At 39.0% G+C, this 27,177-nt stretch overlaps 1 protein-coding gene across 12 annotated transcripts in view; it reads right to left on the bottom strand.

The window, feature by feature from the left end:
• Positions 1 to 27,177, bottom strand: part of LOC129764804 (pleckstrin homology domain-containing family G member 5) — a 297,282-nt gene that overhangs the window by 47,581 nt on the left and 222,524 nt on the right. For 7 of the 12 annotated variants that reach the window (XM_055764294.1, XM_055764293.1, XM_055764298.1 and 4 more), the window contains exons 3-4: positions 10,408 to 11,846; positions 8,868 to 8,966 (exon numbers count right to left, since the gene is read on the bottom strand). In XM_055764294.1, coding sequence (XP_055620269.1) covers positions 8,868 to 8,966; positions 10,408 to 11,484 — 1,176 coding nt within the window. In that variant the 5' untranslated portion in view covers positions 11,485 to 11,846. The remainder of the gene's footprint in view (positions 1 to 8,867; positions 8,967 to 10,407; positions 11,847 to 27,177) is intronic. The other 5 variants (XM_055764299.1, XM_055764291.1, XM_055764300.1 and 2 more) reach the window with 2 other exon arrangements.

Genomic DNA, 27,177 nt, shown 5'->3' with positions numbered 1-27,177 from the left:
CGTCTTTCATTTCTATACCGGGGTGTAAAAGTTTCGAAAACGAAAGCGTTACGCCGGAGACCGAGATTTTGAGCGTTAATAGCTCCTAAACAACCGAACGAAATGGTACGATAAACACTTCATTCGAAAGACAAAATGTCTACGCGTTATATACTTGTTACTTTTTGATCCAAAAACTTGTTTCAATAGCCTTAAAATTGCTTTTAAAACAGGCTATTGAAATAACCAATCGGTTGTAATATGATCACGCTTAAACCCAACTCATCAATATTCAAGACCGCCCCGCTGCGAGTTTAGCTAGCAGCAGAAATTTAACCAAACATGTGGCGCGCATCCGGCACACATGTTTCAGCACTTTCTTTTCCTATTTACTTTGACCCACAAAGAAGTGCTTTCTCTCTCTCTCCGAAGAACGCGTCTGACCAAGGCCATCACAGCCCACTCTAACTGCTGGTGCGATGCTCCGCCCAGCATAATTTGTAAATATTCTGTGTAGAGTTTAAGCCTATTTTTGTAAACTAGTATTTAAGCCCCGAGAGTCTTTTCTTTGAATACAGATGTCAGTTGACAGTATACAGTAGAAAGGCGACGCTTGTACGAACAGCGTTTGTGTTTTAATTTACCAAATCCGAAAGTCGACGCCACTGAATGGCGTAAGTTCCTTCTTCACGTTTACATGGCGACCAGTGACACCGAGTCACGAGTGAACCGACAGATCCGATGCTGTTATCGCGTATTAAAGTGAATTTAAACGCAGAGTTTAGAGCCTACTGAGCAGAGGCAATGGTGAACTGCAAAGTTTAAAGCCTTTTAAAAACAAGAAGAAGAAGAAGCCTACTGTTGTGTTGTGTTGTGTGTGTTAGGTCCCAACCAACCGGGTACGGTGTGAATATGAATCATTTAAGCTAAGAAAAATTCGCTAAATGAACTTTTAAACCAACCGGACGCAGTGCAAGTGTGAATAAATTGAGTAACGAAACATTCAGCGAAAAGATGGTGAAAGTGAAAATCGGCAAAGCGGGGAAGAAATTGGACCCCAGCGGAAACTATTGAAGCCGTTTACGAAAAATTAGAATCGCAGACACAAGTGAAATCGTGAAGCTGACAGTAGCCACCTGGATAAATAACATTCGCAAGTCAAGCAGTATTTCAAAAAAAAAAAAAAAAAAATGAACATCGATTTGGATCCAACTGGACACCCCTGAGATCTGACGGAAGCAGAGGCACCCACGCCCCCCCACCCCCGAGAAGAGGACACTTGCGGAGAAAACGTGGCGTAAGTCAGACTCGAGTTAGTCTAATCCTTTTATATACGGATATCATGTAATAAATTTATAGTCGAGGCACAAAATATTTTTTATCGTAATACCCACGCGGCAGTAGGAATAGGTAGTAGGAATTAGAAAAAAAAAAAAGCAATTACAATACCCACAAAATTGGTTTTACATATGTACCGTTGAAAATGGGGTTATTTAATACCAAACCCGTTAGTAACACGGGCGACGCTCAAATCCAAATTTTAAATCACCTAGAGAACCACAGTGTAATGCACGAAGCTCAAGGAGCGATTATCTGCGTCACACTTGCCCTCATATCCATACTACTAATTTCGAAAATATACAAAGCATATAAGGCATGCATGAATGCACATGCTATGCAAGCGGCAAAAGCTCACGCAGCCGTAGTCGACACCGTCTAAAAGAATTCGAAAATTTTAAAACATGCGTTCGAACGCAGCCTCAGCATAATAAATTCTTTACCGATAACCATTTTTCCTTGTCTCCTTGAATGGACGAAGTAACAAAGCTCATCCAATTGAATATACAAAAACTAAAACATATACACCTGACTATACAACAGGAACTGGTCAGAAAACTAAGGAAAAGTACCTTAGCCAAACGCCTCACGGAAGCGGAAGCGCTTGTGAAACAGATTAAAAAATTGTCGTCTACGTTACTAGACACAACCCACGGCTCAGAAATCATAAAAATAACCGAAAAGGCGGACCAACTTTTGAACGCAATTAAGGCGTCAATCGAAAAGGGTAGACCAAGAACACTCAAGGAAATTGCGCTAGCCGTCCTATTTTGCCTCAGGTTACAAAGAAAACCGAAAATGGCTAGCATACTCGAAATAATCAAGACTACATCGTCTATAGTTCCGCAATTCGACGGAAACATAGACAAACTGAAAGCCTTCGCTGACGCTTTAAACTTGGTGAAAACATTTGAAACACCGGAAAACAAAGCAACCATAATTAACGTCATACTAACCAAACTAGAGGGACGGGCGAGAAATGCATTCACTGAAACACCGACATCGGTGAGCGAGATAAGCAAAATTTTAAAAGCTAAAATAACGACCAGCCCACCGGAACAAGTTCTAGCTAAAATGGCTAACTTGAAACAAAACGGTGGAATCGAACAATTTTGCCTGGATTTAGAAAAATTGGTGTTCAGTTTGGAAACAGCGTACACCGCTAAAGAAATTCCGCCCCAAGTTGCCAAATCTATGGCAAACAAAGAAGGCGTCAAACATTTAGCCGGAGGGTTAAAAAACGAAAAAACCTCGCTCATCATAAGAGCAGGGAATTTCAATTCATACTCCGACGCGATGACTAAAGCGTTGGAGGAAAACTTAAATAATGCGAGCGCATCAGTATTTGCATACTCGCAAACCAACAGAAACGCCAACCGTTTCAACAACAACGTTGACACACATTATAATAATTACAGGCGCAGGCCAAACGACTTCCATAACCGCGGTAGAAACCAAAACAATTTCAACCGCAACAATTTCAACCAAAATAATTTCCAAAACCAACCGCGTAATAACTATAACCGTTTTGGCCAGCAAAACCAAGTTCGAGACCAATTCTCAAACATAAACCCACAGCGAAATAACAACAACAACAATAGGCGGAATACAAATTTTAACCGCCCTCAGCAATACATTCGCCTAACGGGAAACGAGTCACAACCGACGGACGCCCTCCAGTCCGAACCGGCATTGACATTGGAGGAAAACAAACATTACGGAAACCAACATTAAATATTTTTAAATGCGATGTGAATTGTTCAATGTTCGTTACACTATACTTACAAATGGCAAGCAAACCATGTATATTAATAATTGATACAGGCGCTGACATCTCAATAGTAAAAGAAGAAAAAATTAACGGAAAACAATTAATACACCCCGGAAATAGATGCATTATTAATGGAGTTACGGAGGGAAAGACCGAATCCATAGCGAGCACAAATACAAATATCATTTTTGACGATATCCAAATTCCACACCAATTTCAAATCGTCAACAACAAGTTTCCTATAATTGCAGATGGCATTTTAGGCAGAGATTTCCTCACCAAATATGAATGTAACCTATGCCTCAAAACATGGCTAATGACCTTCAACTATGAAAACACCAAAATTGAAATTCCGATTCAAGATAGCTGGGAAAACAATTACATTATTCCCCCTAGATGCCAAATTATAAAACACTTCCCGTCACTCAACCTAAACGATGATGCCCTTGTGATCGCACAAGAAATCAAACCAGGCATTTTTTGCGCAAACACAATAATAAACCCAAACTCACAATTCATTACAATAATTAACACAAATACCACACCAACATCAATCCCAAAAACCTTTGCCCCCACCACTATCCCCCTTAAAGAATACACCATAAATCACATTACAACGGAATTAGGAGAAAACCCAAAAGGTAGACACGAGAAACTGATTAAGGAACTCAATTTGAATCATACACCCCAACATGCCCAGGAGAAATTAACAGAATTATGCACTAAATACAACGACATTTTTGCACTAGAAGACGACATATTGACAACCAACAACTTCTACAAGCAAACCATTCACCTTCAAGACAAGACACCCGTTTACATAAAGAATTATCGAACCCCGGAAGCACAAATTTCAGAAATAAATAACCAAATCAGCCACATGCTAAATAACAAAATAATCCAAAATTCCACCTCACCATACAATTCTCCCATCCTCTTAGTCCCAAAGAAATCAAATACTCAAGATAAAAAATGGCGATTAGTGGTTGACTTTCGACAACTAAATAAAAAGATAACCCCAGATAAATTCCCCCTACCAAGAATCGACGAAATCCTCGATCATTTGGGCAGAGCCAAATATTTTACAACCCTAGATTTAATGTCAGGTTTCCACCAAATCGAACTTGACGAAAAATCAAAAAAGTACACAGCATTTTCGACCTCTAACGGCCACTACGAATTCAATAGGTTACCATTCGGTCTAAATATATCACCAAATAGCTTTCAGAGAATGATGTCCATAGCACTTAGCGGACTCCCACCTGAATGTGCATTCCTTTACATCGACGACATCATCGTCGTCGGCTGCTCAATAAACCATCACCTTATTAACTTGGAAAACGTTTTCAAACAATTACAAAACTACAACTTAAAATTAAATCCCAAAAAATGCTCCTTCTTCAGACCAGACGTAACATATCTAGGTCACAACATTTCAGCGGCAGGTATACAGCCCGACCAATCTAAGTTTTCAGCGGTAACAAACTACCCCACACCATCATCAGCAGATGAAGTGAGGCGTTTTGTTGCCTTTTGCAACTATTACCGGAGGTTCATACAAAATTTCGCAGAAATAGCGTACCCATTAAACAAATTGCTCAGAAAAAACGCAAAATTTGATTGGTCTCCCGAATGCCAAAATGCATTCAATAAATTGAAAAACGAACTTATCTCACCAAAAGTTCTCAAATTCCCCGATTTCACACAAGAATTCACCCTAATAACCGATGCTTCAAAAATAGCATGCGGCGCCGTCTTAGCCCAAGAAAACGACGGTATAGAACTACCCATTGCATACGCAAGCAAAGCCTTCACAAAAGGTGAAGCCAATAAATCGACAATTGAACAGGAATTGACAGCAATTCACTGGGCAATTACGTACTTTAAACCATACCTCTACGGGAGGAAATTCACAGTAAAAACGGATCACAGACCGTTAGTATATTTATTTTCAATGAAAGATCCCTCATCAAAACTCACAAGAATGAGGTTGGATCTTGAAGAATTCCATTTTGATGTAAAATACGTTCAAGGTAAGCTAAATGTGACTGCAGATGCGCTATCACGAATAGCAATTAATTCCGAGGCACTCAAAACTATAAAAGTCCTGGGTATACAAACCAGAGCAATGACTAGAAAACTAAACGAAACGAATAACGACACAGAAATTACAGACAATAATTCAAACCCCGACGATACTGAGTCTGATCAGCTCAGAGCGTACGAGGCTATTGAACCCCGAGAATGGCAAAACCTACCTAAACTTCTATGCGGACGCGCATTAGAAATGAATAAAGAAACAAACGCTAGCGGAAACAAAAATTTGAAATGCGCAATAATGAATAAAAAAAGAACCGAAGAAAAGTCGTCGACAATAATTGAAAATGCAAGCAACACAAAAGAATCCCTGGGAAAACTAGTAAAGAAAGTTGAAAATATGGCCAAAAACTTGAAAATTAGCATGATAGCTCTAGCGTTATCAAGCGTAATTTTCCAAATATGCAGCGTGCAAACCTTTAAGAAGATTTGTAATGACACGCTCAAAGACTTGCAAATAGTGCTCTACACACCCAAGCGTGTGATAGAAAGCCAAAACGAAAGGTTCGAAATTATAAAAAACAATCACGATACACCCACTGGTGGACATACAGGAGTCACCAGACTATACAAAAAGTTAAGCAGACTCTATTCTTGGAGTGGCATGAAAAAAGATATCAGTAGCTACATCAAGAAGTGCATAAAATGCCAGCAAAATAAACACACAATACGAACAAACGAAAATTTCGTCGAAATTAAAACACCCCAAAAAGCATTCGACTGCGTATCGATTGACACAATTGGACCATTTAACAGATCCAATAATGGAAACCGATACGCACTGACCATTCAATGCAACTTAACAAAATACATCATTATTAAACCCACAGTAGACAAACAAGCATCCACCATAGCCAAAGCCTTCATAGAAAACTTAATTCTGGTCTATGGAATTCCAAAACTCATCCAAACAGACCAAGGAACTGAATATAAGAACGAGTTATTCGAAAACATAGCTTCATTACTGAAGCTTAAACAAAATTTTTCCACTCCATATCACCCTCAATCAATAGGAAGCCTGGAAAGGAACCATCGTTGTCTTAACGAGTACGTAAGGCAATTCGTCAACCAAGCACAGAGTGACTGGGATGAATGGTTGCCTTACTACACATTCTGCTACAACACAACACCACACACAGATTTCTCATACACTCCATTCGAGTTAGTTTTTGGAACGAATGCTAAATTACCACAAAACCTCACAACAAGCACATATATAGAACCAATTTACAACATGGATTTATATTACAAAGAACTTAAATATAAACTACAAATAGCATCAAATACCGCTAGGGAAATAATTGATAAGGTAAAAATGAGACACAGAAAACCATGGCTAGACCATCAAAAGTAGCCATTAATGATCTAGTATTTCTATCAAACGAAAACAGATCCAAATTAGACAAAGTATACGTAGGACCATATATAATAATTGACATTAAACACCCTAACGTAACAATAAGAGATGATCAAACCAATAAAGTCCAGACTGTACATAAAAACAGAATAATACCATATGAGCAACCCCACCCTAAGGGGAAAGGGATACCTAGTTAGCAGTTAATCCTTCCGACAGTTATTATCAAATGTAAAATGTATATATTAGTTAGTTAGCAGTTAATCCTTCCGACAGTTATTATCAAATGTAAAATGTATATATTAAACAAATATTAAAAATAAATATATTTATAAGCAAATAGAACACCCAACGAAGACAATCCGTATAATCATATTATAAGGATAATCTTTATAAACAAACTTAATTTTTACCTGAATACACGAAAAATGTACATATCACAAACATTGAATAAACACTAAAATTGTAAGGTCAGACGAATCTTTCCACCTAATTTAACTTGAATGACTTCTCAATGTTACGTCATTCTCCGAAAGGGGAAAGGTGTAATATGATCACGCTTAAACCCAACTCATCAATATTCAAGACCGCCCCGCTGCGAGTTTAGCTAGCAGCAGAAATTTAACCAAACATGTGGCGCGCATCCGGCACACATGTTTCAGCACTTTCTTTTCCTATTTACTTTGACCCACAAAGAAGTGCTTTCTCTCTCTCTCCGAAGAACGCGTCTGACCAAGGCCATCACAGCCCACTCTAACTGCTGGTGCGATGCTCCGCCCAGCATAATTTGTAAATATTCTGTGTAGAGTTTAAGCCTATTTTTGTAAACTAGTATTTAAGCCCCGAGAGTCTTTTCTTTGAATACAGATGTCAGTTGACAGTATACAGTAGAAAGGCGACGCTTGTACGAACAGCGTTTGTGTTTTAATTTACCAAATCCGAAAGTCGACGCCACTGAATGGCGTAAGTTCCTTCTTCACGTTTACACGGTATATAAGCGAGTGCCGCTCGGAAATCCACTCAGTTATAATTGAACACCGATTGGAGCATGTTGTTGCTGTTGTGGTGAAGCTAACTTCCTTCATCATGAAAGCGCTGATGAACGGTGTTACCAAGAGCCTGTTTGTGCACCTTAGGCCAGAAGGGAATCCATCAGGAGTAGAGTGATGCCAAAAACGGTTCCGCTTGAGACATCGGAGCAGCTACCACACATGTACGCGCGGAACTATTTTCGTTTGGTTGCCATCCAGCATCGAGAAGATTCCGGAAAGATGTTATCGTTGCTGAAAAATAATCTGCTAGATCCCCTGGGAGTTGAAAAAAACATTCAAGCGAAAGAGTTTATTTTAATGTTTTCTAGCCATATAACACTGCGATCAAATACATTTGTTTTTGTGATTTTTCAATCAAGTGCAATTAACAGGTGGTTATCGAGTTAGCATTAACCACTGGTGGGCTTCGAGTATCGAGGAGAATCTGGAAAGATGTTATTGTCGCTGAAAAATAATCTGCCAGTTCCCCTGGGAATTGAAAAAAACATTCAAGCGAAAGAGTTTATTTTAGTGTTTTTTAACCATATAACACTGCGACCAAATACATTTGGTTTTGTGATTTTTCAATCAAGTGCGATCAACGTAAGACCACAATTTATTAGAGGTACAATGAATCTTAAGAAGGAATTCCCGTTCTACGCTCACTGGCAAACGATGTTTACTCAACAATTTCTCAAACGAGAAATGGGTGTTGTGTGAAAGGATGAGCGAACGCAAAAATTATGTAGACTGATTTGATGCAACAGATATTTTGTCTATTGGAAATGGAATACAAATCATATCACAATACAAGCAATGTATTATGTATTATACAACTTTCGTGTGATTGCTTTTTTTGCTGAATATTTGTGCGTAACGCTCTCGTTTTCGAAGTCCCCCAAATGTTCATTTATTCATTCATTCAGAATTGATTCAGATGCAACTAAAAGCAAATGATCACTAAATCAATGATAGTCCTACGTCACCTATGCGGTTATACCACAGGAATAACCCATTTCCTGTTTTTTGCCACACAACCTGGCACAACAAATTGAATTGAAAAGAATTTGATTATTTACATTACTACTATTGCAGTGTAGCGGGTACAGCTACAAACAGTTGTATTTACAGTTATAACAAATCGGCCTATGGCCGATGACCACTTTTTTTTGAATCGCTTTTCAACGATTTTGTTCTATAAACAAGAATCAAATATTTTTTTGGGAAATTGAACCTACAATGCAAGAAAGGGTTTATGCTGTGAGATGCTGGTATCATGCATGTTTGCTCCTACCTTGAACAGGTTCAAACGGTGATAGTCATTTGGAATGTTGTTCGGCGTTGCCAGCAGCGACTCCAATTTATCTAGATGGGTGAGACTTCTTGATTTTAGCTAAAAAGAGAAGAAGAATAACGAGAGGAGTATGAATATACGCATGAAGAACGAATTCCATTGCATTTATGTCAATTGATTGTGGTGAAAATAAAAAAAAAATGAAAACATGGTAAAAGTCAAGTCATGCTATCATACCGTTAAATACTAAAGCGATTTGTCAGCAGAAGATAGCATCTGTAGATAGCTAATATATTTTAAACTGTGTAAGGGATCATCAATGGGGATCGTCTGAGGTCGTTAACCGTAAGCACGTTATCATTCTCTCTTTCCAACGGTCTCTCACCCTCACCCCCGCAGAACGCTAATTGGACAGGACATTTAACTAATGAGGGGATTAGATGTGGAGAATGGGCTGTGTCTTGGTGGGAAATTTTAACTCAGTTTGATGATTGTAGATGGGTGTTCATTTATTTTGGCAAGGGTGAAATCATAACTCTGGTTTATGCGGGTGCTTCTAGGTTTAACACGGAATATATTTTGGTGAGTTTAAGAATAATCGCATGGAAAAGGTGTATTCTCTGTAACTATAAATGCCGTTTTTGATTCTGTTCCTACCATTGTTTACGGAAGCGATTTTCTTCAGTTGTTCATTTGTATTTAAAGTAGCAGGCTGTTACGAACAAAATTTGTTCGACTTAAACTCGACGCAAAATAATAATCGGGATAAAATAAAAATAAATAATCGGGATACTTCAATGTTGACGCAGTACTAGGAAATTATTCAATCCATATAGAATATATGAATAGAATCAATGGAAATTTAACAATGGCAGTGTATCATTATTCACGGATGCACCGAAATCGACTGATGGATGGTTCACATAAACACAAACAATTAAAAGATCGAAACCAGCGTTCTCATAGCCTTTGAAGCGGCGTTTGGACATTCGGATGCTAGCTTGCACTGTGTAAAAACTGTGTAAATTATTTTTTAATCAGCTTGCTTTGTGCATATTTTGAGAATGCATTCTAAAACAAAAAATTTGGTATGTCCATTCCCTCACAGAGCTAATTCGCTGGGAGGGAATCTGTATTTATTACGCTGTTTTTGCAGTGGTATTGATATTTTCAAATTTAGATATATTTTGCGTATAATATTTTTGTCAAATAATAAACATACGAAGTTTAAGCAACTTTTTTGGTATATCTTTTTCCAAAATAATACTGTATATCTTATCCAAATGGGGAATAATTTAGAAATGAGAGAAGAATTATAAATCATACTAAATGATGAGAAAATTGGGAGATGAAAAACAAACATTACCCTATAAGGTGAAAATAAATATAGTAAGACATTAGCGCTACAATATCAAATGAATCTGCGGCAAGATCGATGTAACACAGCTTACGAGTCGCGAGCTTAAAAAAAATTAGTAAAAAAATAAGGTCACGGATTGTGTAGTTCAGAAACTATTATCAACCTTTATCCAATACTTACCTGGAGCTTGCAAGACGGTGGGGAAACAACTAGGCAAATTTTCATCGTAGCCTTCAGGAAGTCATCCCGCTTCTTCTGAATGGATGTACCACCATCGGAAGAGGAGGTCAACAAAGGGGGTGGCTTTTCGTTGTGGTTCGATGGAGCGGATGGCGTGCAGCAATTGGTGCTTTTGATGAGCGGAGGAGTCAACACAGAGGTTGGAGACGTTATGATCACAGGACTGGTTAGCGTTAGTGGGGTGGAGTCTTTCGTGGGCGTCGTCGATTTGTTTAGTCGTGGAGGTACAGGAGGTCCCGGCGTAGAGGACAACGGTGTCGAGGACGATTGACCGGTTGGAGGAATTTGCTTTTGTGACGAAGAGGATTTAAGCAAGAGAGAGCGGCTTCTTCGAGTGGGGATGGCCGGCGTCGGTTTTGCTATGGTCGCACTCGTGGTCGTTGTTACATTTGTGGTAGGAGATGATGAACATGGCGAATTGGATGAAGTTGGTGAATTTTTAATGCAACATCCAGATATGTTGTTAAAGTTGAGTATAAAAGGGTTATTGCTTCTTTGGTCCATAGGTTTCGATTGCTGAATCGATGATTTAGAATGAGAAATGCGCGTGTCAGGTGGTTCCCCTTGGGTCGACTGTGTAAGGCTGGATTTTCGAGATGTCGCCGGGTGTTGGTTCGTTGGCGATGTTGACAGAGTTTGTTCAAAGTTCTGCTGGTACTGAATGTATTGCTGTGTGGTGCTGGATGTCCGACTGAACTGGTGATACATCTGATATTGGGCCGGTGTCTGCATTAGAGATTGATCGAAACTTTTATTAAGCGTGTGTGGAGATATTGTGCTTGGTGATGGTTCTTTCGGGGATTGCATCATCGTGAGGACTGTGGTAGTGCTATTGGCGGTGCTTGATGTCGGAAACACCATAGTCATCGATGCCGAGCTTGATTTGCGATTGATGATTCCACCGTTTGGTGATGACACGTTTTCACTAGAAGGTGATATTTTTTCATGACTCCGTACTAACTTTCGATGTTTTTTGTTTTCATTTCGTTGGACGTTTTGTTCATCCATTATATACATTTAATATATGAATCGTTCAGATTGCATAGACAAGCGCTGATGCTCGCCCTCACATGGGAATCTCAGGTGTATAGATTGCTTCCATTGTAATGTTTATCAGTAAGTACGGATATTTACGCTCCAATAAATATTCCCAACGGCAGTTGGGGAAACACTATCCGGAACGTGGTTCGAATTTATACAGCAAAAAGAACACCAATTCTGTTACCCTAGCGTACACTTTGTCGCTGCACCGACACAAACTGATACCATTTGTCCAAGTTTATTTTTGCTGATGGGAATGTTATAAAATATTCATTGCTAGTATCACATCTTTCATTTCGATTTTGGAATGCTTTGTGTATATTCGCATCGACGGGCTGCTGGGTAGGGGAGAAAGAGAATGACTTGAATTCGAATGATTTAATAATATTGTGGGGCATTATCTTCGTACTGCAGATTGTGATTGTGTGTAATTGAACAGTCCCTTGCTAATACCTATTTTTTCTGAGCAAATACAGCAAATACAACTGGAAAATAAAAAGGAAATGGTCTCGCTTCGTTACTCTACTGTTAACACAATATTTACTATGCCTCATTATTAGTTTAATGTTACCATACTCATATATTTTTATTTTTTTTTATTTACAGACTATCATATGGGCATTTAGCAAAATTCGTTTTAAATCGATAACGAAACGACTGAAATGAAACCATATGCTGGTAGAAAAAATATGAATAAAACGGAAAGATATACGAAACTTATTCCTCTTTGTTGTGAATTTAGGATTTCGACACTAAGAAAAGTGTCTCGATTGATCAATTTTAGAAGTTTTTGTTCTAAGTTTTTTGTTTTTTCTCAAACTAAAAACATATCTTCACATCTGACATCACTTATAATACCGAGAAAAAATTACAGAAGTGTTTCCAGTCTACCAAACAAAACGTTCCAATGAAAGTCGTGTACTGGATTAAGATATTTCGCTCGACTCGACAGTGACTGGAGCCGAGACGAGACGGGACAAATTGTTCGTTTCGTCATATAGAATATGACCCTATGTAAAACTTGTTATTCAATAGTAGAACGTGGTTCGGAAACAGTAAAATTGTTATATTTATCGAGTTATCGTGTCGTTTAGAACATTCGAATTTGTTTTAGATTGTGATTACGTAGCAAGTAGAGAACTTTTTCAGTTGAATATATCTAAGTTAAGTTTAAAAATTCTGTATAAAATCCTAAAAATCTGTTATTTGTACCTAGATATTGTTGGTTTGAAAAATCTGTATACAGCAATTCCATGAAAAAAGGATCAACTAAAAAACTAGTAATGGGATATATCTATGATATAAGCGCAAGGTAGATGTAGGACTTCCGCTGACTTGGTAATCATTTATTTGAAATTGTATCTGAATCAATTTTCAATGAACGAATGAACAAACTCTGTTGTACTTTGTAGCATGGTACACAAATTCAGATATGCCGGCCCCTTGATTCTGCAAAGCTTTGGAACTGCTTCTTTTGGGCAACTTTCCACAAGAGGCATTTGTAGGGTTCCACTGAGTACTCAGACGTCGATAGAACTGGGATGACAAAAATCATTCCATTCTAGCGACGCGGCACTCAGTATTTTCTTCTTTGTTTTGGAATATGTCTTTTGTGGAAACGTTGAGCTGCATCCTCACCCAAAGGGGGAGTGAAAGAGCTGTTCCTGTTTCAAGTTTGAAACTCTGCAAAAGAGCAGGTGCTTTGTGCCCAAATATGGGTTGGACGGAAGGTCCGGCAAAATCAGGCACTTTGGATTAAAGGTTGATGGCCTTAATGATTGAGGCAATTGTTGCGCGCGATGATTGGCTTCAGAACGTTATGTACTTGACTCTCTACTACTAACTCTAAGCGGTCACTTTATCCTGGATCGTGGAAAAGGCTGGCCCCGGCGGACATCGCCAAGAGCCTCGGTGTGTTAGCGTAGGTCAGTGAGTCGTGGCTTATTCTGAACAAGCCAGTCCTAGGATTTTTTGTTAATTTAAAGGTTTTGTTCCCACGTAGAAACTTTGAAGTAGTGGCTAAGCTAGTGGCTCTATAAGGAGAAATAGGGAGTGCAATCGTGCTCATCGTGGTGAAACTCTCAGGTAACATGTGCTTGCTTTTGTTCCGTTATGATTTGTGCGCTGACTTTCCACGTGGGTGGAAACATATATCTATTCTGTCCAACAGCTGCAAATTCCCGATACACCGTATTCAGTTAGAGCCGCTCCAGACCCCACGGCGCTGCGATAAGGTGCCAGGAAACCATAGCCTGAAGAGCGCGAAGCGCTGGCAGGGAACAGTAACATCAACGTCCACGGCAGCGGAAGAAACTCCGCTAAGCAGAGCGACAGCGATATCGACGACAGCGGAAGAAGCTCCGCTAATCCAAACAGCAGAGAAAGTATATTGGACAGCGCACTCAAAAGGTCGTGAGTAACAAAACCAAAAACTATTCCATGCGCATGACGATATTGGTGCCGGTACGGTCGTGAAAACATAAGAGTAGCGATCGTAGCCGAGCGAGTTGATCGACCGGGATCATTGGCCCCCATGATGATAAGGTTACCCGGTTCGAACCCCAAATTTGACGAAATTATATATGATCATATACAACGAGTGAATTTACCTACCACGTACGTGTTGAATTGAATTGAAATGAGATACCGAAATCCTAGGTCGCAGCGATGTATTTTTCCGCTGCATGAATATTAAATGGTTTATGATACGCACACAAATAACAACCACCCACCCCAATAATACAAATGAATGAAAGTGTGTGGAGTGAGACGATGAATACTGTTGGGTGAAAGAGAAAATAGATGGAATGAGCACGGGACAAAAGCACGATTGATTAGGTGAAATTACTTGAAAGATGATGAAAATTAATAGAGAAGTTTAGAAAGGATTAAGAGCTAATCGAAGGATAGTGTAGTGAAGTTTAGGGAAAGAGGGGATAAATGGAGAAAAAGGGAAATGAAGAAGTTGATTGATAAAATAGGAAATAAAGAATTGTAAATATGAAATGTTGAAAATTACTACTAAATATATGCATTTTTGTTTTAGAAGCTGGAAATTTAGTTAAAGTTCTTTGTTGTTTTGTGGGAATTTCTAGTTCCTGGAACTGGTTTGTGAAGGCATCACGATTTTCGAGCCTTGATTCCCCCATTGGTCTTTTTTGGAGATTTTTGTTGGTTCTGGTTTCCCAAACGTGAAGGGAAAACGTGCATTGTTTGAGATTTTACCTGTGATGATAACACAGGCAATAGTGGGATCTACTTAATCGATCTGAGGTCGATTGTTGCGAGCAACAATTCCCACAACAATTATTGGTTTCCCAACGTGCCTGGGACGGTCAAACCTGGAACTTCTCTGTGTTTGGGGGTACAAAGATAAAACCTGCCCTTTGGCAGAGTCTCAAGCTGGGCACAGAAACCGTGGTGAACGGTCTCCTCCGGGAGTGGCGCTTAAGCCGTTCACTAAACACTCCCCCATTCCTTCAGACCCGACCGTCTCGGGTTACAACTTGTAGATGGTCCTGAAAATAACCGATGGTTTTGCGTAGTTTTTTAGAAGCAACTGATTGATACATGATTCATTTTGTTCTCGTGTGCTAGAGGCGAATGAACTGAAAAGTTTAAAGCCTCTTAAAAACAAAGAATGGAATCTCGTGAGAACAACGCCAGAGATTCTGTGGGTGTGTTTGTGTGAGGGAGAGAGAGAGAGCGTGAAAGGCGGCCGTTTCCTATGCTCAGGCATCATCTCAGGAAACGGTAGCTTTTTTCGATGCTGACGCTTTCTTGTCCGCCTTCTTAGCGGTACCGCATTTCTTTCCGGTGGACTCCTTTTTTTCAAGCGAGTAAAATAAACCGCAGCTCACATGTATCTGCCGCGACGGTCTCCCTAGGCACATTAAGTGCGCTACACATACACCGTCCCGTCATCGTGAAGTCAACGTGAAGGAATGAAATGTCAAATGTTCTCCCATGAAAATAATTTGGTAGCATTTACATACACCATCACCGGCAACATTGACGTCGGCAAAATAAGTCCAAAAGAATAGTTGACGGGACGGCGAAGGCGACGTTGTATGTGTAGCGCACATTATTTGGTATGCGTATTTGTTTACACATTCTGATCAGCACTGATCAACACGAACGAATGAAAGAAATTGCAGCTTGCGTGCATCTAATAGGACGGTCTCCCCAGTCCTTATTTAGTACTAGCTTACCCGGCAAACTTCGTCCCGTCCAAAATGTATTTTTTGTTATCAATACCTTCAAATATTCACGTTTTCTTACTAAGCGATTGTTTATGGGTCCAATCGTAGAACTGTTCATTGATTGTTATTCTGATTGACCCTTTACAATTTCCTATTAGTATAAATTTCCTAGTACTTCTACCAAAACTCGTCATTATAATAACAAATTATTTTCAGACACTATTCACGTTCAAGATTTTTAATCACTTGCAAATAATATGTTTCACCGTTACATTGAATACATGTTTGATACAGAAAAATATAATAAAATGAAAATATCTCAAATCAGTCGATTCCTTCCACGAGTTTTGTGCTAACCGACACATTTGGCGATCCGTTTTTCTTTATATAGTTATTAGATATATGAGTGCGTTTTTTTACCTGGACTTCCACTTTTAAACAAAGATACATTTCGTTAGCGCAAACATCAAAAGGACTAACAACGCTTGTCACGATGTAATTGTAGAACATATTGAAATTCAATTTTCCGAATTTTCCCATTTCCTTCAGACTTTTCCAAAAGTTTCCTCAGAGAGAGGGGAGGAGTGTTGAAACATAATTTCTTGCCTCTAAAAGCTCCACGTGCCAAATTTGGCCCCATTTATTTGATTAGTTCTCGAGTTATGCACCTCTTCTCCTCTCCAAGTGAAGTTGAACCACCATAAATACATTTCTCGCCCTCCGAATCATCGACATGCCACATTAGGTTCCATTTGTTTCATTGGTTGTCGAGTTATGCAAGAAATTTGTGTTTCATTCGCATGGGAGCCGTGCAGTGTATTTGGCAAACTATACGAAAAGCTTTCATATGCTTTCATTTAAATGTGTGTCCTGTTTCCCTCGCTCATATTGGCTCTAACATATATATTATACAAATCATATACATGTATTGGAGAGTAGAACATTCTCTGTTATTTTTTAGCTCATTTAATGTAATAAATCGGGATGCCATAACATGTGCTAAAAATTAACTTTGGGTGCAGTGAGGATTGATGAACTTCGTACGAATAGCGAACGTGAAATTGCAGCAGTATCGGCCGATTTATGCTTGAAAACCGTCGAAAATTGGGTACAGCGTCTAGACCTCTGCAAGCGTGCCCGTGGTGGCCATGCAAAAGAAATCGAGTTCCATACATAATGCCATCAAATGTTCTTTCACATGAATTAAAAATTTCATTGATATCCAAAACCGCTTTTGTTTTATTAAAAAAAACTTTTGTAGCGCTCTTATTCAAAAACATGATATATAGATGCCTATTCGCGAACACATTCTTAGCTTAGGAACCAATGCAAGCGAGTAAAAGAAAAAGCAGCTTGCATGTATCTGCTATGACGGTTTCCGCGAGCGCCTTATTTAGTGTGCGTATATGTTAACACATTATGATCAGTTGGTTAGGAGTTTTTAACGCTCAAAATCTTCGGCGTAACGCTCTCGTTTTCGAAACTTTGAAGTTACACCCCAGTACTGAAATGGAAGACGTAGTCCTACGTCAAAAATTTGCTTGGTTGTTGATATTTAATGGGTTGCCCGAAAAGTAATTGTCGTTTTTTGACATAGAACTACGTCTTTCATTAAGGGTGACAAATCAGAAAACAGGTCACGTTTTTATGAAATAAAGTTAACGTTAATAACTATTTTTGCCGCGAGCGGATTTTGGAGATTTACATACCAAACGAATCGAAAATTCATTAATATGCTATACATTAGACTTCCCTGTCGTGTAAATGGTTTAAATTGATGAAAACTAGAAGTATTTCGATTTTCCCATACATTTGTTTTGCTCATTTGTGAGCTTTCCTACCCGTGACGTCAATAACGAGCAACTTATCGAAAAGCAACGAAAGGGGAATATTTACCTAAAGTATAAAAATTGGATATCGCTGAGGCAAACTTTCAGTCTCGTTGTGTATTTAAAGCAATGAACATCGCTTGTTCTTCATTGTTTTGTGTCATCACATGACTTCGTTTCAGATTGAGCTGTGGACGCGACCGAATTACCCACTCGCTGATGTATCGGGCATTGTAATCATTACATCGAACTGACACAATTGCATAACTACACAATTGTGATGGGAATTACTAAGCTAGGCTACTCACCAAGCTAAGCTAGACTCACCAAGAAAATAATAGTTCCGCCAATTAGATAGCGGAAGGGGAATATTTGCGCTAGGGTGGATGGGAAAATGGATAATGGATCTCTGCTGACTTTTTCTTTATTCGAAGCAGTTATGATCGCTTTTTCCGTCATCACAAGGTCTTCGTTTGTGCCTTTGATATTGCATCACTGTATCGAACTGACGCTTTGGTGAAGCAGGCGTTAAGGTTGTGCACCAAATAATTATTTGGGGAATTTCAAGCTAGATCATCGTGAATGTCGTGCTGGAATGTTATTTGCGCTGATCTTTATCATAATGAAGCAATCCAACTCTTTTCGAGGTAATTGAGATTGAAAGAAAGAGTGCATTTCGTTTATTTAGTCACAAACGACGTAAATGTCGTTCTGGAATTTTGTATGTGTTTGGGTTTCAAAACTTTCTCCACTAAGGATGACAGCTGCGCTTATCTCGAGAATGAGAAAGTAAGTTTCTTTTGAGAATAGTGCAAAACGAAAATTTCACGGCATTCTAAAATAATATCCGAAGTTATGACCAAGCAATTTGAATAAAATGACAGCATAGTTCTACGTCAACAATGCGGTCGTGTCTTGCACACAACCTGCTATATTTTTTCATTATAAATAAAACAGATTTTTTTGTACAAATAATGAACGCATGAAGATGGGATGTACATCATTTTAAAGCTTAAGCTGTCTAGTTTTGGAATATATGACGAACAAATTTTTATCTTGGTTTGTGTAGATGTAGTGAACAAAGATATCGGCAAGAAATAAAAAAATCGATTTCTGTCTGTTTTTTTTTCACAAATTTTGTGGACAATTACAATTACTACGTGTCTTAGAAAATTAAAATACTTAAAATTTACGGGTCTTAAAATTACCGAAAAGGAACAAATGTAGAAGGTATGAACAAAATCCGAACAATTTTTTTTCAAGTTCTTCCCATGGAATTACTGTATAAATAGTTTTAGGAATTTCACTCATCAGTTCTTTGTGGACTATCCAGGAGGACAAATTTACGCTGGATTCTCGGGCAAATTGGAATCCGTTTCGGCTGGTTGATAAAAGAACGCTATATCTTCATGAGAAGCGTAGCGAGGCAAATTGTGGAGCATGTGGAGCACGACCTGGTGAACCACGGGCCGAGTTAATTGATTTTTTATTTGTTTTGTCAATTTATTTTTTTTTCCAAAAATTAATTACCTTGATAGTTACTGAATGTCTGTTTGTTTTGTTGAATTCCGATGAGAAAATGATGTCAAATTTTCTCATATAACCAAAAGCAAAGCTTTTGAATTGGTAAGTAGTTTGTATGAATAGGAAAAAAGTAACAAGAGGGTTGTGTCCGAGACACAACCGCATAGTTGACGTAGGATTCCGTTAGGCTATCTGTTGATTTTGGATATGTTTGACGAATTACATCATTAAACTCTTTGATAATGATTCGGTGGCCCTGAAAAGGGCCGTTTTGTTTGGTTAGTGGTGTTTTTTTGTTCACTCCACCAGTGTATACCGAGTGATGATGACAGAAGGATAGTAAACAGTCGTTGGATGATGCGTGTCAGATAAAAGATACCGATATGGAACGAGATATGATGAAAACCGCCCCTTTTAGATGAGATCCCTTCTGTGTTATGTATCGATGAAATACAGAAAAAAACTAACCAATGTTGTAAACCGAACACAATTATCAATTTTTCTCATCAGTAAAAACATGTTACTTTAATATAGAGAAAACTTTACTTTTTGAGTGTCCATTCAACCCAATGCGAATTTTAATTGGACTAACAACAGCTAATACTATATGTAGAGCATATGGAAAATCACTTTACTTATATGTCTTCACTTTTCCAATTTTTCTCGACGTATAAACATTCCTTGGGCGAAAATGAACACACCAAAACAGACAGCTTGAACCAAACGACCCGTTCTCGAGCGGGAACACACCTTGGTTTTCATTTATGAAAATTGAAATAAATCATTTCATATATCAAGTCATTTTGAACACAACTACTACCATATATAATTTTACACTTACACTTGTGCTAAATTTTCCACAATACACGATCAGTCATTGATATGAAATTTCACGAAGCAACCAACATTAAAGTTTCAAATTTAAATTTTATTTGCTAGAATTAATCGTATCACTCACCTTACTTGTAATATAAAAATGCTGCCGACTTTATATATTTGCAATGCCGATTTTCCCCAGGCAGCTTGATTTTGATGTCTCTGTTAGGGACCCGCCACATGTGTCGTCAATTTCGACCAATCAGTAGTGGGTATTTCCGTTAGGATAGGGGTTGAGATTTATCAATTGTTCGATAGTTAGTTTCATGACATGTATCATTTTCTTCAATATAAAAAATTGTTATGGAGTGCCGAAATCGATTGACGCAAAAATTTCATCAATCCATCATGAAATGGCTGAGCAATAAGCATTTGAAATTGGACAATTTTCACGATGTGCTCGATTCTCGATTTTCAATTGGTACCCCAACATGTTCCCGAAAGACGTAATCCTACGTCAAAAAAAACTAGAAATAGAATATTTACATAAATTTAGCTGAGTTATCACTTCATTCTCTTACTCAAAATAGTTTGATAATCCCTGGTTTAAACAATTAAAAAATGCATGTGTTGAAAATGATGACAAATCCCATATCCAATCTGAAAAGATGTGGGAAAGAAAGTGACCACAATTTCACTTATATTGTTTTTATCAACAGTGTTATTTTTGACGAAAACTCATTGCGACCTTTTTCAATTTTACAATTACTGAAAAACAAACTTCACTGATCTGCTTTTGTTGAAACAGTTTCAAAATGCAATTACACCATCCGTTCGATTGTAGCATGGTTCGTTTTTACCTGAAAACAGAGCCAACATCGGAACGTGTCTTTTGTGAATTCAGAGACTCATAACTCGGGGAACCAGTTTTCAACGTAGCCTTGGTTCTATTTTGACAAATAATAGGGCTTGTTGTAAAAATAGAATGGGTAATGTTATTATTTATATTTCAACTCTTTCTATTTTCACTTCGCTATAGTATACTGAAGAATGTCATTTTAGTGAATGTTATAATGTTATAGCTCTAAATATTGGATAAAAATATCAATTTGAACAAATCATTGTTTATTCAGCCGTCATGGAATGAACTTTTCAAACAAAATCCACAACAATTGTGTGTCCCTTCCAAAAAACATATGCAACGACTGATTACACAATTATATAGTTTAGTGAATTGAATTACACTGAGATCCGAGATCCAGGAAATTCTTCAGTTGTCAGTTTTGGGTCGAACTGTTTGTCACCGTCACGTAGCACAAGGATAGGAAAATTGCCCTTTGAATAGTTGGTGACGCCCTTTTTTATGCGAGCCAAACGAATCAAAACGGCCTAGCTCCAGTAGTGCCATATCCAAGACATGGTAAAGCATGGAGAAGAAAAAGTGATGGTCTGGGGGTGTTTTTCATGGGGTGAAGTTGGATGCCTCGTAAAAATCGAAGGGATAATGACGGTAGATTCCTATATAAATATCATGTGGGAAAATCTGGAGATTTCCCTCATCCAAACAGGCCTTGATAAGGTGCATCCGTGGCCGAGTGGTTAGCGTCTCACATTATCATGCCGGGTGTTCGGGTTCGATTCCCGTTCTGGCCGGGGGATTTTTTCGTCAAAGAAATTTCCTTCAACTTGCACTGTGATCACGCGTATTTTAGAGCTTGCCCCTCGGAATACATTCAAGGCGTGTTAATTGGCATAGAAAATCTCAACTAAGTATTAATAAATGACGCTAGTTAATGCATACGTTGAGACGGCAAAAATTCCACAGGGAGCGTTAACGCCATTCAAGAAGAAGAAACAGGCCTTGATAAGGAGTTTGTATTTCAGCAAAGCAGCGACCCTGCTGCGGACGCACGCTGTGGCGGGATCTCGATGTTCTGACGGTAAAGCTCTTCTCGGGTTGACGGTGGCACGATCGCCGAAGCTTTGCTGCGGACCAGTTTTAGCAAACTTTGTTTCCAGCATTCGGTGTTATAAGCGAGGAATCTTGCGCGTGTGGTTCACTGGAGCTTCCAGTGGATAAAATTACGGGTCCTATCAAACAGGAAAATATGAGGCTACTGGCTATGCTGCTTGTTACCTGGTTTAGTTAGTTCATGGGTCTTTCTATAATCATACCTGATTCAAATAATCCTGAGACACATTATTGTTCTATAGTACTCTTTTACACAAAGAGGCATATAACAATATACTTTTTAATTTAGTGCTTCTAGCACTGAACTCAACCAGGAAATGGCAGAATTTTACAATTCTTCCTATCAAGTAGCTTAACATAATTTTCTTCCTCTTTTTCCGACAGCTTTTAATTTCCTCTTAAACCATCTATATTCTCTTTTCGGTGTTCTTTTCGTGGATCAGGGACTGCAGCTTTCAGAAGGTAAGCGTGTGTGTTGTGCTGTACTAAATGTTTTCCTACTATACATGTATATATATATTTGTTTTTCAGAGCGTTATTCTTATGTTCATACATATAAACTAGAGCCTACAAAACGAAACAGTAACAGTACAAGGATCAATGTCCTCTCTGAAAAAAATCTCTTAATATACTTACACCCACAAACCCTTCATCATAATCAGAGAGGCACATCGCTATGCGATTAGTGTTATCGGCTTATATCCTAAAGGTTACCTTTCGCACCACGCAGACTGACAATATTTTTTCTCTCAGAATAGCCTGACAAATCCGCAATGGGAAGGGAGACAGGTGAAAATAATAATTAAAACAACGACAGGGAATCAGACCTTCCCGCAGGCAATTTAAACTTTTTCATTTTACTCCGCCCCGTTATCACGTGATAAAAGCTATAACCTGCCAATTTGAAACTGCTGCCGAATTCCGACCTTCGACTTCCAGCTTTCATCTGGAGCCCGCGGATTCAACAAGTGTAATAACAAGCTGACGAACAAGTATCGTGATGAGAGACTGCCTTAATTAAATTAAGGAATTTGAACATACTTCTAACGACTTTTTCTTTAATATTTCCAGTAATGTGCCTTCGTGGAGTATCCAGCTGTAGTCTTTAATCGATATTCTTATGTAACATTTATCCCTCCGCGATGCGTAATAACGTTTTACTTTGGATCATAGGCCAAGCACACATTTACCCATCATCGGAGTGTTATTCTTATTATAATCAACGGCTGGTCTCTACAATGTTTGCAGTGTAGGGAGTGTAAATATCGTTTCCTCGCTTCTGAAAAAACGAAACACTTAATGAGCTATCGTGTATATCGTGTTCGAACACCGAATGATTGACATCTAAGTGTTAAGGATATTAATGGCCCGGTCTGTGTTGTTCCGTTGAACTTAGTTGGGTTGTACCTTTTCATTCTCTTGATATAAGAGTAGAATAAAATACCAAGATCGATAGCTGACGACGTACATTCAATTTCGTACAATTAGGATGACACAGCCACAGGATACTCCCTTCAATGAATCCTAGAAAGGGAATAGCAAAAAGGACAGAACACTTTGTTGTCAAGATTTTTGACATAGGACTACGTCTTTCAGGAAGGGAGCTGAATCAGAAAATAGGTCACGTTTTTGTGAAATAAATTTAACGTTAATAACTATTTTCACAGTGAACAAATTCTGATACTTTGCACACCAATGGAATTGTAAATTCTCTAAGATTCGTTTGATATACTATACAGTAAAATCCACTAATGCCTAAACAGTTTAAATTAATGAAAACTGGAAGCATTCCAATTTTTCCATACATTTGTTTTGACGATTTGAGTGCGTTCCCGAACAGAGCTGTCAATAACGAGCAACTGATACATTCGTTTCTGCCCGTTTTCAACATATTTGGTTAAAATAAGACATCCGCGATTTGAGGCCACACCACTTCTCGTTTGGTGGTCATCGAAGCAACATGGTTGCCGCAGAGCGTCGAGCAGGAGAGGATTGTTTTCTTATCGGGTGAAGGAGGAGTATGGAATAAAGTTTTTTTCCGCAAGGGTCCTTCTCAGGACTAGAGGCGGAAACCAAAAATAGAATAGAATGAAAACACAGATGCGAGTGAGCTAACATAACACAACGAGCGGATATCATTCATGTCTAATGCTGATTTCACACACATACACACAGCTCGATACAAGGAGAGGAAGCCCTCTGTATCGAGGTGTGCTACGACAAAGAAGAGCAGCATACGAGAATTTTTTGTGCTAGTGCGGATATGGAAGAGTATCCAGAATTTTGAAATATTGATATACACTGCATGTATTTAGATAAACGTATATTTCATGAAAGTATGCTTTCAAATTCCAGCAGGGTACCCTTACTGTTGCATGTTGTGGGGTTTGATCACATCTCAAGCAGAATATAGGTTCATAGTTTGCGATCAATAACTGAGTGGGAAGGAGAAAGTCTGATGCGAGTTGAACCAAATGAACGTGAAGTGCTGATAGCTTTCGACTCTACTCGATTCTTTCGAGTCTACTGAAGTAATAAAAAATGAAATAGCTAAAAAGATATCACAAAAATTTCTATGCGTTCTAAAATAATATCCGAAGTGATAAACAAGTGGATTGAATAATATTAGGCTGTCAAAAAAGTCTTGCGGTATTTTTTTTTAATTTTCATTTGTTCATAAAATTAGTTACAATCATCTGTTTTAAGTCAAATATGCGCCGTTTTGTTCGATGACTTGTTCCCAACGAGATGCCAACTTCATAATACCCCTGTTATAGAAGCTCGCTTCCTTATTGGCAAAAAACTCGGATAGCCAATTTTCACAGGCCTCTTTTGTGGCTAACTTCTGACTACCTAGCTTGTTCGCCATGGATAAAAACAGGTGGTAGTCAGTTGGTGCAAGGTCCGGACTATACGGCGGATGCAAAAGAACCTCCCATCCGAGCTCCCGGAGCTTCTGGCGCGTCATCAAAGGAGTGTGTGGCCTGGCGTTGTCCTGATGGAAGACAATGCGGCCTCTGTTTATCAAAGATGGCCTCTTCTTCATGAGTGCTACCTTCAAGCGGTCCAGTTGTTGGCAGTACAGGTCCGAATTGAGCGTTTGGCCATAGGGAAGCAGCTCATAATAGATTATTCCTTGACAATCCACACAGCAGCAGAACCTTCCTGGCCGTTAATGAGGGCTTGGCCACCGTCTGAGCCGCTTCAGCGGGCTTCAACCACGACCGTTTGCGCTTCACGTTGTCGTAAGTGACCCACTTTTCATCGCCAGTCACCATCCGCTTCAGAAACGGATGCGATTCGATTTTGTTGCGATTCAGCAGTGATTCACATGCGTCGATACGGTCAAAGATGTTTTTTTGCGTCAACGTGTGTGGCACCCATACATCGAGCTTCTTTGTGAATCCAAGCTTCTTCAAATGGTTAATAACGGTTTGATGACTTATCCCCAGCTCTTGGCCGATGCTACGGCTGCCGGTCTTTCTCGGCTAATTCAGCGATTTTGTCGCAATTTTCGACGACAGGCCTTCCGGAGCGTGGCGCATCTTCGACGATCTCTACACCAGAACAAAACGTTGAAACCATCGTTGTGCGGTGGAAATGGAAACTGTATCGGGTCCATGAACTGCACAAATTTTATTGGAAGCTTGAGATGCATTTTTGCCTTTGTCATAGTAGTACTGTAAAATATGTCGGATTTTCTCTTTATTTTGCTCCATATTTGCGACTCTATAACTCACGAACGACTTAACCAAACAAAACACTGTCAAGCACTATATTATAGCGCGCAAAAATACCTTTCCAACAAGCTATAGTATGACTCGATACAATGAATACAACTAGAACTACGCACTTACAACGACACCTCGCGGAAATACCGCAGGACTTTTTTGACAGCCTAATATAATTCCGTAGTTCTACGTCGAAAACTGCGGTCGTGTCCTAGATACAACTCATCACAATTTTGTTCATTTATTCAACTCTTGTGATCGCAAATTTTATTTGCAAACGAATGCTATCATATAGGTTTGTACATGTTGCTAGCAAGAGGGTCACCCTAGGTACGTGCCCTAGCTTGTGGTACGACGCAACCGGGGCGAAGCCTAAGTGACATCAATTTTGCATTAGCACTACGATGCATGATTTATTGCTTGATTGTGAAGTTTATTGAGAAAATAGTATAGTTTACACTCGGCTGGAGCTCATACATTTATGCATGCCCGGTGGTGTTTGATTGTCCATCCACCCACCTCGTGTTACGGGCGAATAGGAGTCACTGACCGAATTCCAATTTTGATACCTTTTCCCGGAAGTAAATTAGTTATTCAGCGCCGGGGGATGTATGTTTCTGCGTGTTACGCCATCGAAGGATATTGTTACTACCGTACTGGAACAGTTGTACAAAAAAAAAAGTTATTTTGGAACGGATCGTTTCTGGACAAAAAACAACGTCATGCTTGAATTCAGATCGTTTGCCCCAGCTGACTCTTCGGTTGTAATTTTGTGATGACTAACTTTTGGTTAGCCAGTAAAAATTCTATTAGGTGCACCGGTAAGTTTCTTCGGTTTTACAACAAATGACGTAACTTGATTATTATTCCAGTGAATCAAATTTCCAGACATTCGTTGGAAAGCTACTGTCATTGCGCGTCTTTTTCAGTATATGTCCAAACGTTGATGCGTAAACAAAATATTTTTTGCCACTTCGAATATGTCGAATTTCGTACCAACGAGAGTGTTTTTGCGAGGAGTGTTGGATTTAACCTTCATTACTTCAATGTGAAGAAAAAAGCTGAGGAAAGTCATCGCGTTTTGGTGAAAGTTTATGGTGATCATGCTCCAACTGACTCCACGGTTCAAAAGTGGTAACTTTGACTTGGAAGACGAAGAACGTTTCGGCCAAAAAAAGTTTGAAGATATAGAATTGGAGACTTTACTCGATCAAGATCCGTCACAACCGCAACAAGAACTTGCAGATACACTTGGAGTAACTCAGCAAACCATATCCGCTCGTTTAAAAGCAATGGGAATGATCCGAAAGATAGGACATTGGGTGCCGTATGAATTGAAACCACAAGACGTCGAACGCCGTTTTTTCACTTTCGAACAACTGCTCCAACGGCATAAAAGAAAGGGTTTTTTGCATCGAATTGTTACTGGCGATGAAAAGTGGGACCATTACGACAATCCTAAACGTCGGGCAACGTATGGATACCCCGGCCATGCATCAACATCGACGGCCGCGCGGAATATTCACGGCCAGAAAATTATGCTGTCTATTTGGTGGTATCAGCTAGGGATTGTTAACCGGTTTTACCGTTACCGG

The sequence above is a fragment of the Toxorhynchites rutilus genome, chromosome 2 (genome assembly GCF_029784135.1).
Source record: "Toxorhynchites rutilus septentrionalis strain SRP chromosome 2, ASM2978413v1, whole genome shotgun sequence".
NCBI classification, from domain to species: Eukaryota; Metazoa; Arthropoda; class Insecta; order Diptera; family Culicidae; genus Toxorhynchites; species Toxorhynchites rutilus.
Note: the sequence above shows the minus strand (reverse complement) of the source record. Positions and strands in the feature narration are given on the sequence as shown.